This window comes from Stigmatopora argus, chromosome 9 (assembly GCF_051989625.1).
Source record: "Stigmatopora argus isolate UIUO_Sarg chromosome 9, RoL_Sarg_1.0, whole genome shotgun sequence".
Taxonomy (NCBI): domain Eukaryota; kingdom Metazoa; phylum Chordata; class Actinopteri; order Syngnathiformes; family Syngnathidae; genus Stigmatopora; species Stigmatopora argus.
Window position 1 is genome coordinate 8,324,860 of NC_135395.1, and position 17,379 is coordinate 8,342,238.

The 17,379-nt window shown below is 43.9% G+C and overlaps 3 protein-coding genes and 1 long non-coding RNA gene across 7 annotated transcripts; 2 read left to right on the plus strand and 2 right to left on the minus strand.

Annotated features, from left to right (window-relative positions):
* Positions 1-575: 575 nt before the first annotated feature.
* crybb1l1 (crystallin, beta B1, like 1) lies at positions 576-5,357 on the plus strand. Of its 2 annotated transcripts, XM_077609298.1 has the most exons (10): positions 576-669; positions 1,097-1,461; positions 1,583-1,918; positions 2,158-2,251; positions 3,216-3,336; positions 3,784-4,017; positions 4,082-4,200; positions 4,274-4,406; positions 4,487-4,629; positions 4,708-5,357. In XM_077609298.1, the coding sequence occupies exons 6-10, from the start codon at positions 3,928-3,930 to the stop codon at positions 4,877-4,879; spliced, it is 657 nt and encodes a 218-aa protein (XP_077465424.1). In that variant the 5' UTR covers positions 576-669; positions 1,097-1,461; positions 1,583-1,918; positions 2,158-2,251; positions 3,216-3,336; positions 3,784-3,927; the 3' UTR covers positions 4,880-5,357. The 2 variants fall into 2 exon arrangements, with proteins under 2 accessions (XP_077465424.1, XP_077465425.1); XM_077609299.1 differs by lacking the exon at positions 576-669 and having other exon boundaries at positions 1,028-1,461; positions 3,787-4,017.
* cryba1l1 (crystallin, beta A1, like 1) lies at positions 1,059-2,841 on the minus strand. Its single transcript, XM_077609300.1, has 6 exons — positions 2,592-2,841; positions 2,374-2,456; positions 2,183-2,301; positions 1,877-2,018; positions 1,652-1,794; positions 1,059-1,537 (listed from the first exon to the last, which is right to left on the minus strand). Exons 2-6 carry the CDS (start codon positions 2,446-2,448, stop codon positions 1,390-1,392), a joined length of 627 nt encoding a protein of 208 aa, XP_077465426.1. The 5' UTR covers positions 2,449-2,456; positions 2,592-2,841; the 3' UTR covers positions 1,059-1,389.
* Positions 5,348-13,451, minus strand: cabp2b (calcium binding protein 2b). 3 transcript variants are annotated; one of them, XM_077609283.1, is made up of 7 exons: positions 13,350-13,451; positions 12,229-12,528; positions 6,479-6,509; positions 6,264-6,398; positions 6,067-6,176; positions 5,838-5,985; positions 5,348-5,737 (listed from the first exon to the last, which is right to left on the minus strand). In XM_077609283.1, the coding sequence occupies exons 1-7, from the start codon at positions 13,431-13,433 to the stop codon at positions 5,712-5,714; spliced, it is 834 nt and encodes a 277-aa protein (XP_077465409.1). In that variant the 5' UTR covers positions 13,434-13,451; the 3' UTR covers positions 5,348-5,711. The 3 variants fall into 3 exon arrangements, with proteins under 3 accessions (XP_077465409.1, XP_077465410.1, XP_077465411.1); XM_077609284.1 differs by lacking the exons at positions 12,229-12,528; positions 13,350-13,451 and adding exons at positions 7,989-8,177; positions 8,857-9,658 and having other exon boundaries at positions 5,350-5,737; XM_077609285.1 differs by lacking the exons at positions 12,229-12,528; positions 13,350-13,451 and adding an exon at positions 8,857-9,652 and having other exon boundaries at positions 5,354-5,737.
* On the plus strand, positions 6,865-17,159 carry LOC144082268 (uncharacterized). Its single transcript, XR_013303216.1, has 6 exons — positions 6,865-6,930; positions 7,012-7,071; positions 8,960-9,105; positions 13,068-13,126; positions 16,001-16,064; positions 17,010-17,159. It is a non-coding gene; the product is annotated as an uncharacterized LOC144082268 (long non-coding RNA).
* The last annotated feature ends 220 nt before the right edge of the window (positions 17,160-17,379 follow it).

Genomic DNA, 17,379 nt, shown 5'->3' on the forward strand with positions numbered 1-17,379 from the left:
AGAATGAAAAACGACTGAAAGTTGATCTTCAACTCAAACGCTTCAAACGTCTTGGTAGGGGTGTCCAAACTTTTCCACAAAGGGCCGGTTTTTGTGCCATCTGATCCAGAACAGACAATTTAACCAATGAGGTTTCTCCAGAAACTAGTACTGTGGCCCTTGAGGACCGCTTTGGACACCTGTGACTTTTATTTTTGCATTTTATAGAAACATGATTAGTACATTATCTGGAGAAACTTTTTTGCTCGGATTTCACTTGTCTTTTATTGTGTTTGTATTGAACTTTAATCTGAAAAAAATATTTGCTTGAATTTTCATCTATTTCATTCATATTTGACATTTTAAATTCACTTTTGGGGCCTTTTTACTGATGCTGTTTCGTGCTAGTTGTTCAATAGTATACATTGAAACGACTGACAATAAACAAAAGGTCGTCTTCACTGTGTCAACTTTAATTTCAATTTTCTGGTTTGTTACGCTCCTGCCCCTCAGTGGTCAAGAGGAATACTACACCAATCAAGTCACTGTTATCCATGCATGACGTCATCAAAATTAGTGAGAAATGCGGAACGGGTGCGTTCGGCGTGCCTTTACAGTATATACACCTATATTGTAATATATTTTCTTATTTTAATCATTTTAATTCACGAGGATTTACACAAGTAAACGGTGAGTGCTTCGTGCTGTGTTCACATTTGTGCGATTAATGTATAGTACATACTTTACACAGTATGTCATGAAAAGGGCAGGTGAAAAAGTCAATTGATCAAAACGAGGGTCCAAGTTTTATAAAAGTGCTTTTGTTTCGGTGTTAGAACACTGGCAGGAATCACTTATTCTTCTGTAATAAGAAAGAGTAACTCGTCATTAACAAATAACAACAGCTAAATAAATGTGCGCAGTAGTAGCACGCTAGCAGCATGCTAACAACGAGTTCAACGTGGTGTTTTCCCCCCAACTAATAGTTATACGGAAACCTGCTTCTTATTTCCAGTTTAATCTTGTTAATCCTCATCCAGAATGAATATTTTGATGAGCAAAAATAAAGAAGAGAAATGTTGCTTTTGAGGCAAAATTGACTTTATTTGCTATCAAGCTGTGAGTTGACCACATCCACACAAAAAGGCCGCAGCACAACTTGGAAATTCTCCTCTGAGTGGCCTTGAAAAAAAACAGCTTAAGGCCTGTTTGTGAGATAAAAAGACACTTTACCCAGGTATGTATCATTCGTGCGTGTGCATGTGTGTGTTGTACTGGATTTCCTGTGCTTTAACGGTGCTCTATTGTCTCTTCTACTCGTTGGTGAGACGGCATGGAGTGGACTGCAGCCCCACCCAACAAGAAGGAGGAGACAGAAAGAAGGAGATGGTGGCTGAGTGGGTCCTCCTTTCAGTGCTGAATGCGTCTGATGGACTGGATCTGGGGGGTCTGGCAGTGGGAACCCCAGCTTTTACATTGCTGGTAGTCGCCACTGTGTCTCTCGCACTCCATGATGTACTGCTGACCTCGGTAGCCGGGGAACTGGTAGCACACGAAGCTGCGTGGAGGGAAGGTGGGGATCACTTCACTTTTTTTTGCTTAGGGAATCAAACTTGGAACACGAGCGGCGCCCGGCGATTTGGGGAAGAAAAGATCGTCGTCATCAACTCACGCGCCGCATTGCACACGCATGGAGCCCACTTCGGACGTCTGCCATCCCATGGCCTGCAGCGAGGGGTAGTCGTCGGAGATCTCCACGCTGCGTCCCATGAAGTTCTCCTTCTCAAAGATGGTCATGCGGCTGCTCTGGTGCGACTTGGGAAGAAGGGCGACCGGCTCGGGATGAAGGACGATGGCCCAGGACCGGGTTTTTTGGGGGGGAGTGTGGCGTACTCACGGCGCAGGCGATGGGGCGCAGGGACACCAGGCGCTCCACGTGGTAAGCCAGGGAGCCGCTGTAGGAATCCCAGTGGGGGTACTCTCCTCGTTCCAGGATCAGTTGCTGGCCTTGGAAGTCGTGATGCTCGAAACCAACCCAGCTTCAGAAAGCACCCCAAAAAAAGATAAAGGCTACAATTGGTCCTTGCTCATTTCTCCCATTATACACAATTGACATTGAACGTGTGCGCGTGGGTATATGCCATCCAAACCCATCCTTGAATCCATTTCTGTCTACAGGTGAAGCGATAGCGGGGCGACTTACGCGCCGCTCTCCACCCGGATGGAGCGGATGTTGTCCAGACCGCACTCCTGGATGTTGCAGCACTCCGAGGTGAGCTCCAAGTTCTTGCCCTGGAAATGCTCCTGCTCGAACACAGTCACCTATCGGGTACAGAGCAGATAAATTCAATGTCAGACATCCCCCCCCCCAAAAAATCATCTCCTTAATTTTACCTTGAAGCAAGGCGCCATGCCCATTCCTGAGTTAGCCAGGGGCTGCATCAGCGGGGACCTGGTAGTTCTGAACATCTCTACTCCTAATGCAAACACAAACACGCAGGTTCGTGACTATGGTCAGGGATTAAAATGAGTAAAGCAAAACTAATAAGTACATCCTCGGTAGTTAGTCCTTTATTGACTCTATTCTTTGGCCCACCGTGTTAAGACCTTACCGCTTTAATTTTTCCAAGAGCTCTGAAGTAGAAGACACCCAACGCCCGCCTCGCGCAGAATTTTGGGAGTACCTGGCGCTGGGCTTTTATATGGCCAGGCAGGCAGCCCGTTGGGGCGGGGCGGTCCTCCGCCCGTGCGTTCGCGCGGGGCTACACGCTCCCTGGTGGCGTTGGCCTTGCGTCCCCTCGGGCCGCCAGCCGTGACCAGCTCAGCACATATCATAGAGGGGAGACAAAGGCGGTCCGGTATGTTCGGACCCCGGTCAGCACTCCGACATCTATGTGTGCGCACAAAGGGTTGATAAGGGTGGAGAGTGAGCGGATTAACACTGGGGCACGGGCATCCCTAAATGTCGGGAGGCGGGACCAGACCTTTAATTATATAATGTTGGACTTGGGGACTTTAGGAACATGCTCTACATAGTATACTATATCTAAATCTAGCCATTTACGATGAATCGTGAGTGAGTGTACATTTGGTGTCTTACACTTAAGCATCTGAAGTTCCAAGAAATGAGTGTGTGATAACATACTTACAATATGATAACGATTCAATCCCTTCAGCTAAAACATGCATCTCTCAAATGACAAAATGATTTTTTCTTTCCATTTCATATTTCTCAGTGCTGCCCTTCCTGGTGTGCCCATCTCCAATAAGACAGACGCACAAACGTCCTGGGCTCAACACCTCTCACCAATTATATGAATCCTTCTTAGCAGAGGATAAAGAATATATGACTCCCAGGTCTGTATTGTCTCTTTCCGTCTGTTGCTGAAGCAATTTTGTTCAATGATTTTAATTGGTTATAGCGCGGCAAGAGATGTCATTTAGCTATTGATGTACCGCGTAACCTATTATAATTGCTACAATAATTTATATACGACTGAGATTTGGAAGTATGCTGCAGAATTCATTAATTTCAGTTCGTTTGAATGTTATACTTGCATTTTTCATACTGCTATATACGTACTGTACTATAGTACTATGTACAAGATATTAGGTAAAATATCAAGCAACTTTAACATAACGAGAACTTTTATAAAAACATTTTATTCCTATACGGGGTGAAGCCAGCTGGGTTTTTTTAAAACTCAGACTCGTCACTGGCCCGCTGCTCTGGCTCCGCCCACGCATTGTCGTCCTCCCTCTGATGAGGTGGTCTTTTCTTTTGTGTCCCGCTTCTGACCTCAGCAGGTTGGTTTCACCGGATTTAATCCCTCTCCCGTGAGCGCCAGCATATAAAAGGGAAGGGCGCAACCGGGCCGCACACACTCTCCAGTGCGCCCACGCTATACGTGACGCAGTCAGTGCCTTCTTTCTCCAGCCCAAGCAACCATGTCCAGCGACAAATCCAAGTCCTCGTCCCAGACCGACGGGAAGGCGGCCCAGAGCAAAAAGTCCGAGTTCGGACTCGCCTCCTACAAGGTGAGGGAAAGTAAAGGGTAAAAAGGAGGCGCGCCTCACCCGCCCCTTCTCCCCTCCTCCGTAGATGTCGGTGTACGACCAGGAGAACTTCCAGGGCCGCGTGATCGAGATCAGCAGCGAGGTGATGAACATCTGCGAGCTGGGCATGGAACGCGTGCGTTCGCTCCGCGTGGAGAACGGCCCGTGAGTCGCCCGGCGTCCGCTTCGGCTCGGCTCGACTCGGCTCGCCGTGACGTCAGCGTTGTTTGATTGGCAGCTTCGTGGGCTTTGAGCAGATAAACCTCTGCGGCGAGATGTACATCCTGGAGAAGGGCGAGTACCCTCGCTGGGACTCTTGGAGCAACTGTCAGAAGAACGACTACCTGCTCTCCTTCAGGCCCATCCGGATGGTAATCTCCACCCCCCACGGGAAAGGGACGCCGCCCACGTAGGGCGAGCGTCTCATCCCGGGCCGCCCTCTCTCCAACAGGACCCCGATAAGCACAAGATCTGCCTGCACGAGGTGGGGGAGTTCAAGGGGCGAAAGATGGAGATCACGGACGACGACGTCCCCAGTTTGTTCTCCTACGGGTTCACCGACAGAGTGGGCAGCATCGTGGTCACCTGCGGAACGTGAGCGCCGCTCCGACCGGTCCCGGGGTCGATCAGCCCGGCGCCCCACCTCGGCTTACCCTCTTTCTCTCTTTGCAGCTTCGTGGGATACCAGTTCCCCGGCTACCGCGGAAGCCAGTACCTGCTGGAGAAGGGCGAATACAGGCACTTCAACGAGTACGGCGCCCGCACCCCGCAGCTGCAGTCGGTGCGACGCATCCGCGACATGCAGTGGCACCAACAGGGCTGCTTCACCATGACCAGCAAGTGAGGCTCGGCCAAGGAGAGAAAGAGAAAGAGCGCCGGTGAGGGAGAGGGACGCAAGAAGAGGGGAAGGGGGAGAGACGTCTGAGACGTCCGAGGCATCCGAGGCTCCACCTCGCCACCGTTAACCATGGCCGGAAGGCAGCCAGGGGAAAGGGGGAGGAGCATCTTCTCCACCTGGTCCAACGTCTCCTGGAAAGGACCTCCGTTCTTCACTGTCCATTTTTTCTCTTTCTCCCCTGAGGGCTGAGCTTAGTTTCCCTCCTATCTCTCGCTTTTATTATCATTTTATTTTTTTTTAATCCTTCTCTTCATTCTCCCGCACTGCTCTGAAGAAGGAACAAGATATCCATTGCCGTTCTACACAAGTGTCTCGAGTCACGAGGCAAAGCATCATGGGAAACTGAGTCTTTAGCTCCTTTCGCTCACAATATCTGGTGTACAGACTCCTGGTCAAGTTTTCAATAAATGGATGTTGCTTCAGAGATGTTGTCGCGTCACTTTGTTTATATACTTCAAAATCATACCTTGGGGAGTGATCATTTGCTCATCGTTTATAGTTGTACAAAGCAATTTCACTCAAACATTTAATGTACAAAAATACTTTAGCATTGTAGTCTTGGATTGTGAACTGTAGAAAGTATCTGGACAAAAGTAGCTGAAGTTTTAGTGGTTGGTCTATAAGCACATATTCCACCGTGAGTGGAGTATAAACAGTCCAGTATTTACAACATATTTCTATCACTTTATAGTATATACATTTTACATTTACAATAGCTACAGCTAAAGGAGGTGTTCCCCGGTTTGTTTGTTAAAGTCTCCGGTCCGTGTGGTCCACATCACCTGGACATCATCCTCACAAACTCTGCAAGACATAAATGACAGGAGAAATGGGAGCATAACTCAGAATTATTTTGGATAAACAATAAATCAATGGGTTATTTCCCACTTCTCGTAGTGCTCACCCTCAAAATCCACTAAACCATCTCCGTTGAGGTCCACTTCTCGTAGAATTTCGTTCATTTCTCTGTTGGTCACTTGTTCCCCCAACAGCTTTTTCATGGCCTCCCGGAGCTCCGTTAAACTGATTTGACCGTCACCATTGGAATCAAACTGGACTCCAGGAGAGAATGACATATTGTTCATGTATCTTATCTAAATGTCAAAATACTTCAATAATCAGAGATTCCCAACCTCTTTGAACGCATCACGTAGTTCTTTCACTCCAATCATGTCGGCGGTTTCTGCTAACATTTTGGGTCCCATCAGCTCCACAAAATCCTCAAAGTCCACTTTTCCTCCACCTTGAGGATAGACACACTTGACTTAAGAGTTTTTGAAGAAGAAAACACAGTGGGGAAATAGTATTTTGCCATTTTTGATCCACTCACAAATCTGCTGACTCAATTCTATGAGCTCCATCTCAGTAGGCATGTATCCCATGGTCCTCATGCACTCTCCCAGATCTTTATGACTAATATAGCCATCCTTATTCTTATCAAACTCTAGAAAGGCCTCTCGTAATTCTGAAGACAGACATGGGGAGCTATGTTATTAAGTCTACTGAAGAAGGAAACTTGGGAGAACAAATGGATTTTCTTCTCACCATCCATCTCCTCTGGTCTCAGCTCTCGGTCCTGTTTGGAGGAAACCATGATAGATGTCAAGTTGTTCTTATTCATCAATTTCATGAGCAAACTGTTACTTAAGACCCATTTAATTGGAAAGACATCTTACATCTAGAAGACACAATGACTAATGAAGAGATGACATGGATCATGAATCAATATAGTATCTACATTTTTTGTGTGGTTCATATTTTAAATATTATAATGTAAAAACACCAGCCTCAACATTTGTGACACAGTCAAATGAAATCTAAATTTATAAAAGTAGTGCACCATTTAAGTATATAAGTATATACTACGTATTTTTATAGTACGTATATGTAAGGTCATAGTACACGGGGAAACTTTGCCCTCTAGTGGCAAAAGTGAATATCACGGGCAATCACAGATTCCACCTGTGAGCATTTTGAATGAACAGAGGAAGCGTCCGGTACGAAATGTTATACAAAAACAATATAAAACAATGAATATTTCATTTTCATTGATGTCTAACGATTTTCTCACTTGTTAGGTAAAAGAAGTGCGCTTTAGGTTGAAGCGAAGAGCTGTGGTCGTCCAGTCAAAACTTCCGGTAAGCAAACAATTTTATAGATTAAGCCTCAATGCTCAATTATCGTCGAATGTGTTATGTTGCTAAATTATGTATTGTTCAAGAATTCATAAGAACAAATTGGAGCTCTAGAAGCGATAAATATTATTGTGGGGTTTAGTAGTATATTATTGTTCTTGTGTAAATATGCTGAATAGCGATTAGACGAGGCTAGCGCTAGTCGTAATTAGCTAATTGCTACGTTAGCAGATACACATTGATTCATTTTCTGAACCACTTATCCTCATGTATGATATATAAATCAACAAAACACTATATGCAAATGCAGGATTAAATTGTATGCAGAATAATGAGGACATAAAATTGCATGTAGGGCTAACCAGATTACTTTGGCGATGTTGCTAAGGCAACACGCGAAGATTAGAAGATTTAGAGACATTCACAGCCCTTCAGATGCCCATATAGTCCAATTTTAGCTTCTTTTTCTCGACTGGAACCCCTCCATTTTTTTACACAGTTTACCGACCCCTGTATTGACATCCTAAATGAAGTAAAGTAAACTTAAGCTAAACTTTCTTTCCCACTAGTCAGGCTCCTGCCCTCACATTATCACAGAATACATTTCTGTAACTCCAAAAACAGGACAATTCTAAGACCCCAACCTGGTTAGCCTTTACTATAACTTGAATAAATTGGACTAATGTTTCAACTTCAGTCGTAACGGAGGCAGAAGTGAATAGCGTGTCAACACTTTTCCATCACAAACAGATGAATGGAGGTCAAACACAAGAACCAGTCCGAACACCACATCGCCGCAACAATTCAAAGTCAATCGCTTCGCTCAACGATCGACCCCGAAGCGGTGATGCGTTGTTGGCCGTGATGGGGAGGGGGGCACGGGGGTAGGTGAGCGGCGTCGACAGCTTTTTGTTACGTACGAGGGTCAGCAAAAAACCTCGCTTGAGGAAGATGCAAGCGGGGCCTGCGATGTTGTGCAGCATTTCGCTGTTCTTTAGCAACGTCCTGAAAGGAGCTTTGAACGGCTCTTCTTTCACGTCGTCTTCTTCCTGCAGTCGCGGGGGCCCGAGGCCCCTCACGTCACCCCCCGGGGACCCGTCTGACACGCCCTTTTGAGGCAGACCAGGCGACTTTTGTCAGCTGCGTTTGTCCATGGAACTTTTCAGTTCAAAAAAGTCTCTCTAAATCTTTCCTCTGATTTGTGGCCACCAAAACATTTGCTCTCAAACCTACTAACAATGAGAACACAGCAGTCATTTAATTAGATATATAATTTAATAATAGTGTGCCTGCTCGCCAATCAATAACGCCCCTTTCAGCGACCCATTTTTAAAAAGACCTGGGGGGCAAAGGCCGCCATTTTGAGTCATTTACACTAAAAAATAGCAACATTTTGGATACCCACCCAAAAAGTATTCATTAAAAATGATTCTCTGTCTGTATGTAAAGCGTTAACAAATATATTTCTAACATTTAAACTGTACTTCCCTCATCACTCTTTAACAATGATGCAACTGCTCATATCCATAGAATACTCTCAAATAATGTACTTTTCCAGGCTCATAATATTTAAGTCCTGACATGCGTTTTGTAAAAATTGAATCCTGCAACCTGATGTGTTAATAGTTTTTAAATCCAAATCAAATATGGGCCCCTCATTTAAAAAAAACCCTGGGTTAGATGATCCCTAAGTAAATAACCCGACATGCTCAAATCAATTGATATTGTGAATTCCTTTGAAAATAAAATACGTAACGGTCGCACTATTGCTAAAACATAAATTCTTACCTTTTTAATGTTCTTTTTCATGGATGATTTGGTGCAATTTCCCATCACCTACCCTCCCACCCTTTTTGCAATACTTTACTTTCTTCCTTTTTTGTATCCTCAGGACCCTCGCACCTTAAAAATGTAGTTCCACCATGGCGGAAAGCATCGTCCCCAAATACCCACTCGGCGACGAAGCCCACTTGTACTCTCTGACTGACTCCGCCCACTCCGCGGAGCCCCAAGTGTCATCGCCTCACACAAACCAAAGTAAGCGTCAACTGAACACATCCCCGTTTCTCTTTTCCACTGATCAACTACTCTAATCTCCCATGTCGCATCCGTACGACTTCATCCGCAGCAAGACCACTTTTAGGAGGAGAATTAAGAGGGTAAAAACAGAAGGGGATTAATCGCTGCGCATTGGGATTAAGTGAGAGGGTGTGATGATAAAAGGGAGAAAAGTCAACCCCCCAAAAAGATATTTTCATCCGTAGCGGCTTTCTTAAAAAGCGAGGGATGAACGGCGAGTTTGTTGTAAGCGCGAACATTAAAAAGAATATTCTAATGCAATTGACAACTGAAAAAAAAATGGTTTACGAAAACAAAGATGACAAATAATCTAGCGGCGCAGTGATTAATCTTTAGTTTCCTCGTTTTAATTAGAGTGCTTTTGTAATGGTCTGTTTTTAAATTGCTGTATTTAGTTTGATTGCTTTGGGGGGTACGCTGCCTTCTGGTGGCAATATCATAAATATTGTCTTGTTTGAGACTCCTCTTGTGAGCATTATGAATGAGCAGAAAAATGCAAAAATTGGTCAAAGGCGACATTCAATGCGACCGACAATTTGGACTATAAATGTTACCGCTCACATTACCACAATTGAAAACGTATGTTTGATTAAGGGAAGTGAGTAGACGGAAAATGAGAGGAAGAATTGGAAGGATATTATTATGTGCACTAGTGTTATGCTGTTGCGCACAATTGCCGCTAGAGGGCGACAGAGACCGCTCATTCATGGTCATAGAGATGGCCCACTTGTTTGTTTATCCAGAGTCCCTTTGAGAATATTACTACATTTAAAAAATATATATCAAAGATAGATTAACAGATCCTGAATCTGGTCTACGTGAGGGGTGACAAACTGCTAAATTTGACAATTTTTGATGATTTGACTCCTTTTAAAGCCTTCAAAAATGGAGGTCATTTCCCTGCATTTTACTCATACCACAGGTATAAATCTTGAATTTTCACTCTGAGTTCAGTTCGATTCCTTTGTATTTTTAACTTTAGAATTTCTGCCTTATTTGTCACTTCATGTTGGCCAGTTCTAATACACGCGTGAGTCAATCTGACACCGGCAACTAACCATTCTGACTGATTAACTAGCAGCTCAGTTGCCTCTCATCACATTACCATTCAGTGTGTAAAGTAGATTTGTTTTTTGTGTACGTTGCGTACTGATCTGGTCTCAGATGTTCGGCAACCGGTGTCCGCTAACAAGAGCTGTCAATCAGAGATAGACAGTGTAGGGAAGAAGGTATGGCGTTGTGTGTGTGTGTGTGTGTGTGTGTGTGTGTTTGGATGGGTCCCCCGTCACTTGATAATTTGATACGTTTTCAGGGGCAGTATTCAAAAGTTAGCGTTAGCTTAACGATGAGATTTATCAAATAGAATAATTGATAAACAACATTTGCAGGGTAAAATTCTAAATATGCTATCCTAATATGTAAGAGCAAAATCAGAAATATTTGACTGGTTCACAGTGAAGACTTAATATTGGATTTTTGCAGCATTTCAATTGGACATTTATGTGCGTCAATAGACTCATGCTGCTGTTGCGCGACATTTCTGTCGTCATTCGTCTGCCTTTAGTTGACCCCGGGGGGAAGTGGGCTGAGGATCCTTCAGCGCAACTTGGAAATGAGCTTTTAATTAGATGCGGTCGCTTGCTCCTTCCGTTCCTTCCCCATTGCGCTTGCGACATCTTATTTTTGGAGCCGTCGCATCCTCACCGAGCGACGTCAGCTATTTTTCTCTTTCCAGATATAATTCGCTTTACGTGAGGATGACTCACAGCGTCACCTCAAGGGCTACTTTCCTCAATTCGATAGATTGCATTTCACTGAATCACAAGCCGTGCTCCTTTCCCAAAAAAACAAAACTCTCTTCACCATTGCGTGTTTTTTTATCCGGGTACTCCAGCATCCTCCCACGTCCCACAAACATGCATGCTAAGCTAATTGTACGCTAAATTGCCCCTAGCGTAAATGGTTGCCCTTTGGCATATCGTTACATTGTTTTTATCGTGGCGATTTATTGTATGTGTATTTATGATCATGGCTCTCTCTCAGGACGTGATGCGATGCGATGGTGAGCGAGCGCACGACGGCCACGGGTTTACGGCCGTATCATCACATCTCTGGCACTATCCGTTACGGATTACACTTTCCTAATGTTTCCTAAAGTAAAGGAGCTTAAATCCTCTCCGACACACGCCAGCTCGTCCTTAACGGCGACGCGCCGGGTTAAGTGAGACGGAACGTAGTCTAAGATAATAATAATCTAAGATCTCAGATATGGTAGATTCATATTACTGCACTGGCAATTTTGGATATGAGCCAGTGAATTTGTTGAACCACCAGATAACGCTGTTGCTAGCCGTTCTTTCCAATACGGACTCTTTTCATTAAAGCTGCTATGAAATGGTGAGCATGTCAAAAAGAGAAATGATGTCACTATTATAATTTTACATATAGAGAACCAATTTGGCATTCAAATCTGCATCATTTTTTTCTATTTCATAGTTATTTTGATCCAGAACAATACATTAGGGAATGCCAGCTTTTTTCAGGCAGTGACATCACAACCAGAATGATCCATCATGTGTAGCTTTCTAGCACTGCGCTAGCTAGCACACGTTGAAAGAGTGACAGTACAGTCACGAGGCAGCAAGTTAATAGCATAGCATGCTAACAGAAATCTGCAACTCATTCTGGGTGTGACATCATCTTCTGTTTGGAGATGTTTTTGTGGGCGGGGCTATGGGGCCCGATCTATCATTTTAAAGTCCCTTGTATTTCAGAGCACCTTTAAGCTAATAAATACATGACCTTACTTAGACAACAATATCCTACATTATTATTATGCATTTTATTTGAAATTAGCAAGAAAATATTTTTTCTGTTCTGTATTTTGTGAACGATAATTGTTGTCATTATTCACGGTAAATTTCAAGTGAATTATTTTAGAAATACAATTCGTCTTATAATCCATATAATATATAAAAAAACATTTTTTTAAGATGGGCCATTCATTGATGCACCTTAAAACGCAACTTCTAATTTAGTTTGAGAATAGGTGAAGACGTGCATGACGTGACGATTGGCTACCTGTCCAAACATGGAGTCGACGATGGGCAGCAGGTCAACGGGCTCCGCCTCCTCCGTTTCCGCCTCCTCCTCCTCTTCTGGGATGTTTTCTTTCCTCCCGGTTCCCTCCATCATCTCCTCCAGCCTCTCTTCCAACGTTTGCCCGTTGTCGGAGTCCGTGTTGGGCACGCGGGCGCCTCTCCGCTGGCGCTCCAGCTGCGGCACGGACACTTGGATGTCCGCCGCCGTGCCTCCTCCTCCTCCTTGCTCGTTGGCACGCTTCCTGCGCTTCTCCACTTTCTTCTTGATGGAGGCCCGCACCTGCGGCAGCAAAGAAACTTTGGCTCTTACCCTGCTCAACGCACACCTCGTCGTTTCTCTTTCATATTCATTCATTCACTTGAAGGCCATTTCTGTATGACCCAAAAATCTGATGACTTACAATGATGCTCTCGTTTTGGTTCTGAAAATGGAGCTGTAATTCTAATCCTGTTTAGTGCACAGGTGAATTTACCTAACTCCAAACACATCGTGACATATTCACCTTTATTATAGATAATTTCCCTTCGTATTTTCCACATCATTATGCCAACATATCCAATATTTTTTGAGCCATGTCTTTATCCTCTGCAAAGAGCACCTGATGATGACTTCTTCATCAAAACTTATCATTTTAACAATATTTTCATCAGTGTTTTTGAAGATGATCGTTATGCACGTGGCAACACAGTTATGGTCAAGGTGATAGATATGAAATATTAGAAATACCTCTTGCAGTTCTACAAACACAATGTAAATATAGTTTTCATCTACTATGCATTTTCCCGTGTGCGCTAACTCAGCTATCCATTTTTTTTTAGTGCTCATCCTCTGATGCCTCGCCACGAAAAACCCGGACTGGTCGCCAACCGAACGCCAGGTACATGTCAACAAATCTATAACATGCAGCTTTAAGGAATATAGAAGGAAGTCCTTTATAATCATGATTTTTATGAAGGATTGAATTTTTCAAAATAGTACTACTATTGCATTATAATATTATGTTAGGCACTGGTTAAGCAAATTCCCGACACACTTGAAGTCAACTATTTCAGCCGAAAGCGTTGAGTAACGGTGTTTGCGGAGAATAAATAAAAGCCCACCTGTTTGGCGGTCCTCTCCTGCGGCACGCTCATGGCTGGAGCCGTCCCCCCTGCGGCCGTCGACTCTCGAATGATCATGAACATGTCGACGCGAGCGCTCCCTCCTCCCCCCTCTCTCTCTCTCTCTCTCTCCCTCTTTCCCTCTCTTTTTCTCGCTCACCCTACTCTTCCTCCCTCCCTTCTTTCAAGTAGAAAATCAGGTGCAATTTGAGTTGAGAAAAAGGTCAGCAAATACAGTTTTTTTTCCTCAAAAGTCTTCCGCTCTCAACTTCACCTCCGATTGTTTCTCCCGTATGCTTGACCCCTGTCTTTCCTTTTATTCTCCAAAAGCTATCTGGTCAGAATTTCTTTTCATCTGCCGGAGCCACCGAGGTTCTTCTGCGCCAAAATTCCTTCTGGGTGGCTTTTTATCACCAGTTTTGGTCTCGGCCCCAGGATTAAGTTGCTTAACTCACTCGATATCTCTCGGCCTTTTAGGTGACACTCTATACCTCCCGTGCTTTACATCTAGGCCAACGTGCTCCTTTAACGTCCTCCTCTTTTTCAAGGTGGCCATCTGAGGAGAACGCTCACTTTACCGCCGCAAAATTCAAATTCTGCATGCCGCGTTTTCCAGTTTTCATCTTGAGTAATCCATGGCGAGCGTTAGAAAGAGTGGACCATTTCCAATTTGGGTGATTTTTTTTTCATGAGAAATGGAACTGAATCATTCAAAATATTGGATATTGGAAACATTTCACTGGAATTGGCTGGTCATTAATTGAACGATGTCATATTCAAGCATGGATAACAAGTAGAGTCACAAACACACGAACAGAATGACTGATTATTTTTGTTTGTATTTTAACTCATTATAAAAAATATCTAAGGTCTTAGCTCCTTCCCATAACTCCAAAGTTGGCTGTGATAAGCTCCAGCACACCCCACGACCCGTTTGAGGATAAACAGCTCGGAAAATGAATGAACTCTCCAATAGAAATGTTCCAACTTTTGAAAAATGCGAACACTTTGCATTCTTACGTCTCTTTTTTTCTCTTTTATCTGCTCCCAAATCCCCCTTTTTCATATCAGAAGCCTCGGTTTGCAACATGAATTGGATTAATTTCCCATTTTCCCCAGGTCACTGACCCATTTGGTCGTACAGCACGCAGGAGGATATCTTTTCATCTATTTTTGTTTCTTTTTTTGGTGCATGCAAATTGCACCTTTTATATTCAAACGTTAGGGCTGGAAGTGGTCCCGCATGCATAACCTCATCCTGCAAGCGCCATTGAACACACACGTGTGCACACGTGTAAATAAATGTTTCATCTCTATTTTTAGATCAAAGCCCAACACATAAACATATTTTTTTGTGCTGGTCGTCGCACGCCAACGCCATTTTTTTTAGGTATACGACAAAACATTTCGCTTGTTCATTCATTTTCAGCACCGCGTTTGTCAGGGTCACGGGGTGCTGGAGTCTATCCCGGTTAACTGGAGGTGAAAGACTAGATCGTAAACTTCAGATCTAGTTGGCAAGCCAATCAGAGTGTGACGTTCCTGGCCTAGTGTTTTGATTTAGAGCAGGCAAAAAGCACCTTGGAACTAAAAAGGCTCGACGCCGATCTCGTGACCAAATCCTCCGACAATAGCCGCATCGGACGCCGATAGCGATACCGAGTCTCGGATGGGGACGTCACAAGATCTCCAGTTACCGCGTGTGAACCCGCTCGCAATAATATATCTAATTACAGATCAAGACGCTAGCCGTAACCCTGGCAGCCAAAAAAGGGAGAATGCAAACAGTCGTGAATAATTGACACATCCAGCAACATCACAAACATTGTTTTCATTATTTATTTGTTTGTATTAGATGTGAGAGATATCCAATTGGCTAAAAGCAAAGCTATATATCAACCTGGCGGTTAAAAAAAAGATCATGTTTATACACGTTGTGTCAAATGAGGTCACATCCAATCAGCTGATGAAGCTGGACATAACTTATTTAGGGTTTTAGTATAAAACAACCTGTATTAAAAATTATGATATACAAAAAAAACGTTTTTTTGCATAATAAAAACAACTCACTGCAGTAGTTTTAAAAAGTCAGTTTGTACGCCCTTTAGCGGCAACTCACTGAGCAGCACCATTTTTTTTTTAAATCAATTTGTGACCAATAAAATTGAGGCCAAAGGGACATCTTAATCTTAAAATATCTGTAATGCAACTTCTATACAACACACTTGATGAAAGTGAGAATTATTTGCTTAAGCATTTGAAAAAAAATATAAAGATAATTCACATATTGCACAAAAATGATTCCTAACATGCCAACCACTTTCTGATGTGCCTTTGTGCACTCTGGTAATGTTTTAGGATTCCATTATTTAATCTATTTTTACTCCCATCACCAAGCTGAGAAATTTGCCATCCATAAGATTAAATTCTATTCATTTTAACTCTTATCTTATCTGTCCATTGATTGAGTTTTGGGATGTATGTGTGTGCCCTTAAAATACATCAGGTGACACATAATTTAAGAATAAAATAATAGCAAAGATTAATTCCAAGAGAGAACAATTCTGTCCCTCATTTTATGATATTTGCTTTGATCATTGCATTGTCAATCTGTCCTAGTAGTGTTCATACTTTACCATATTTCTTTATAGATGCCGGAAAATAGCAGAAAATGGCAGCAAATGGCTACGAAATGAAGTCAAGCACCTCCAGAAGGTATGCCAAAATGCTGCTATTGTTTTGGTCTTATCACAAAACTGCAAAGGGTTACTTACGTTTCCCACAAAGACGCACAAATTGGCCAGCGCACATTTGCACGGCTCACTATGATGAGCGAGTTTTTAAAATGTATTTTATTTTATTTTAATGTCTTTGAAAATGAGCTATCCCCAGTGTGGCGAGACGATGGTCAGCGGCTCCCAGTTGTAGCCGTTAATAATGGGCCAGGGATTAAAGTACGGGTAGACGGGCTCGTTAAACTTGGCCCCGTAGAAGGTGAAGAGGTGGCTCATATCTCCGGCGTCGTAAAAGCCCACCTCTCCTCGCTCGTAGTCTAGATAGACCCCCACCCGCCGGGGGGCTTTAACGGGGTACAGCAAGCTGTCCTCGTCCGTGTCCGCGCAGGCTTCGTACTCGCAGGTGCCGTCTCCGTTGTCTCTGAGGACCACGGTCCAGAAACCGTCCTCGGGGCAGAGGTTGATCTCCTCCTTCCTGTTGACGGAGGCTCGGGCCACGCCCAGGCCCCACGCCGTCTTGGAGCCCACCTCCACTTCCCAGTAATGTCGGCCTTGGGAGAAGGCCTCCGTGCCCAAGACGATGTTGTAGCGGGTGAAGCGCTCCGGGTTGTTGGGCAGCTCGGGCTGGATTTTGCCCACCTGGACGCTGGTGCGGCACAAGGAAACCCACAGGCACGGGTAGGCCGTGTCCGGGTCCAGCGAGACCGCCGTCACGGCTGCCGAATGATAGCGGGTAAAAAGGTCATCGAAACGCTTAGGTCAGAGGGGGTTGTCAAATGTGCGCTCCGCGGGCTGGAAGTGGTCCGGTAGTTGGCATGAATGTGGCCCGTGACCCCAAACTTTGTTTGACACCCCCCGACTTAGATGGTGCTGTGTGGGAGTGATTTTGTTACCTGGTCGAAATATGGCGCTCATTTTTCGCCAGGTGCGGTACTGCAAGGGTCCCAAAAAGTCTCCTGACTGCAGATCCACACTGACCTCTGGGGGGCGCTCAAACAGGCTCTCAGCTCTTGAAAAGCAGAAAGAAGGAATCAGAATGCTGAGAATGCTACACAAACACTCCGTCCGCCATTTTCTAAGGTAAGGTGACATTTTGAATGCATATGTGCAATTATTTTTTAAATTTAATTTGCTATTTTTTTTAAATTTAATTTGCAATTATTATTTTTATTTCATTTGCTTTTTTTATTTAATTTGCAATTATTTGTTTTCTATGTGTAATTGTTGTTTGTAAGAGTTGTCAAGATTTGTCGTAAGATTTCCAGCTATGGGAATTATTAATCAAATTACGGTGT

Coding starts and splice junctions, on each gene's coding strand:
- cabp2b (XM_077609283.1), bottom strand. CDS start 13,433: ATGTTCATGATCATTCGAGAGTCGACGGCCGCAGGGGGGACGGCTCCA. Junction 12,529..13,349: donor AGGAGAGGACCGCCAAACAG/GTGGGCTTTTAT, acceptor TTGCTGCCGCAG/GTGCGGGCCTCCATCAAGAA. Junction 5,738..5,837: donor TGGTTTAGTGGATTTTGAGG/GTGAGCACTACG, acceptor TATGTCTTGCAG/AGTTTGTGAGGATGATGTCC.
- crybb1l1 (XM_077609298.1), top strand. CDS start 3,928: ATGTCCAGCGACAAATCCAAGTCCTCGTCCCAGACCGACGGGAAGGCG. Junction 4,407..4,486: donor CCTTCAGGCCCATCCGGATG/GTAATCTCCACC, acceptor TCTCTCCAACAG/GACCCCGATAAGCACAAGAT. Junction 4,630..4,707: donor ATCGTGGTCACCTGCGGAAC/GTGAGCGCCGCT, acceptor CTCTCTTTGCAG/CTTCGTGGGATACCAGTTCC.
- cryba1l1 (XM_077609300.1), bottom strand. CDS start 2,448: ATGTTCAGAACTACCAGGTCCCCGCTGATGCAGCCCCTGGCTAACTCA. Junction 2,302..2,373: donor GCATGGCGCCTTGCTTCAAG/GTAAAATTAAGG, acceptor TGTACCCGATAG/GTGACTGTGTTCGAGCAGGA. Junction 2,019..2,182: donor ATCCGGGTGGAGAGCGGCGC/GTAAGTCGCCCC, acceptor TGCTTTCTGAAG/CTGGGTTGGTTTCGAGCATC.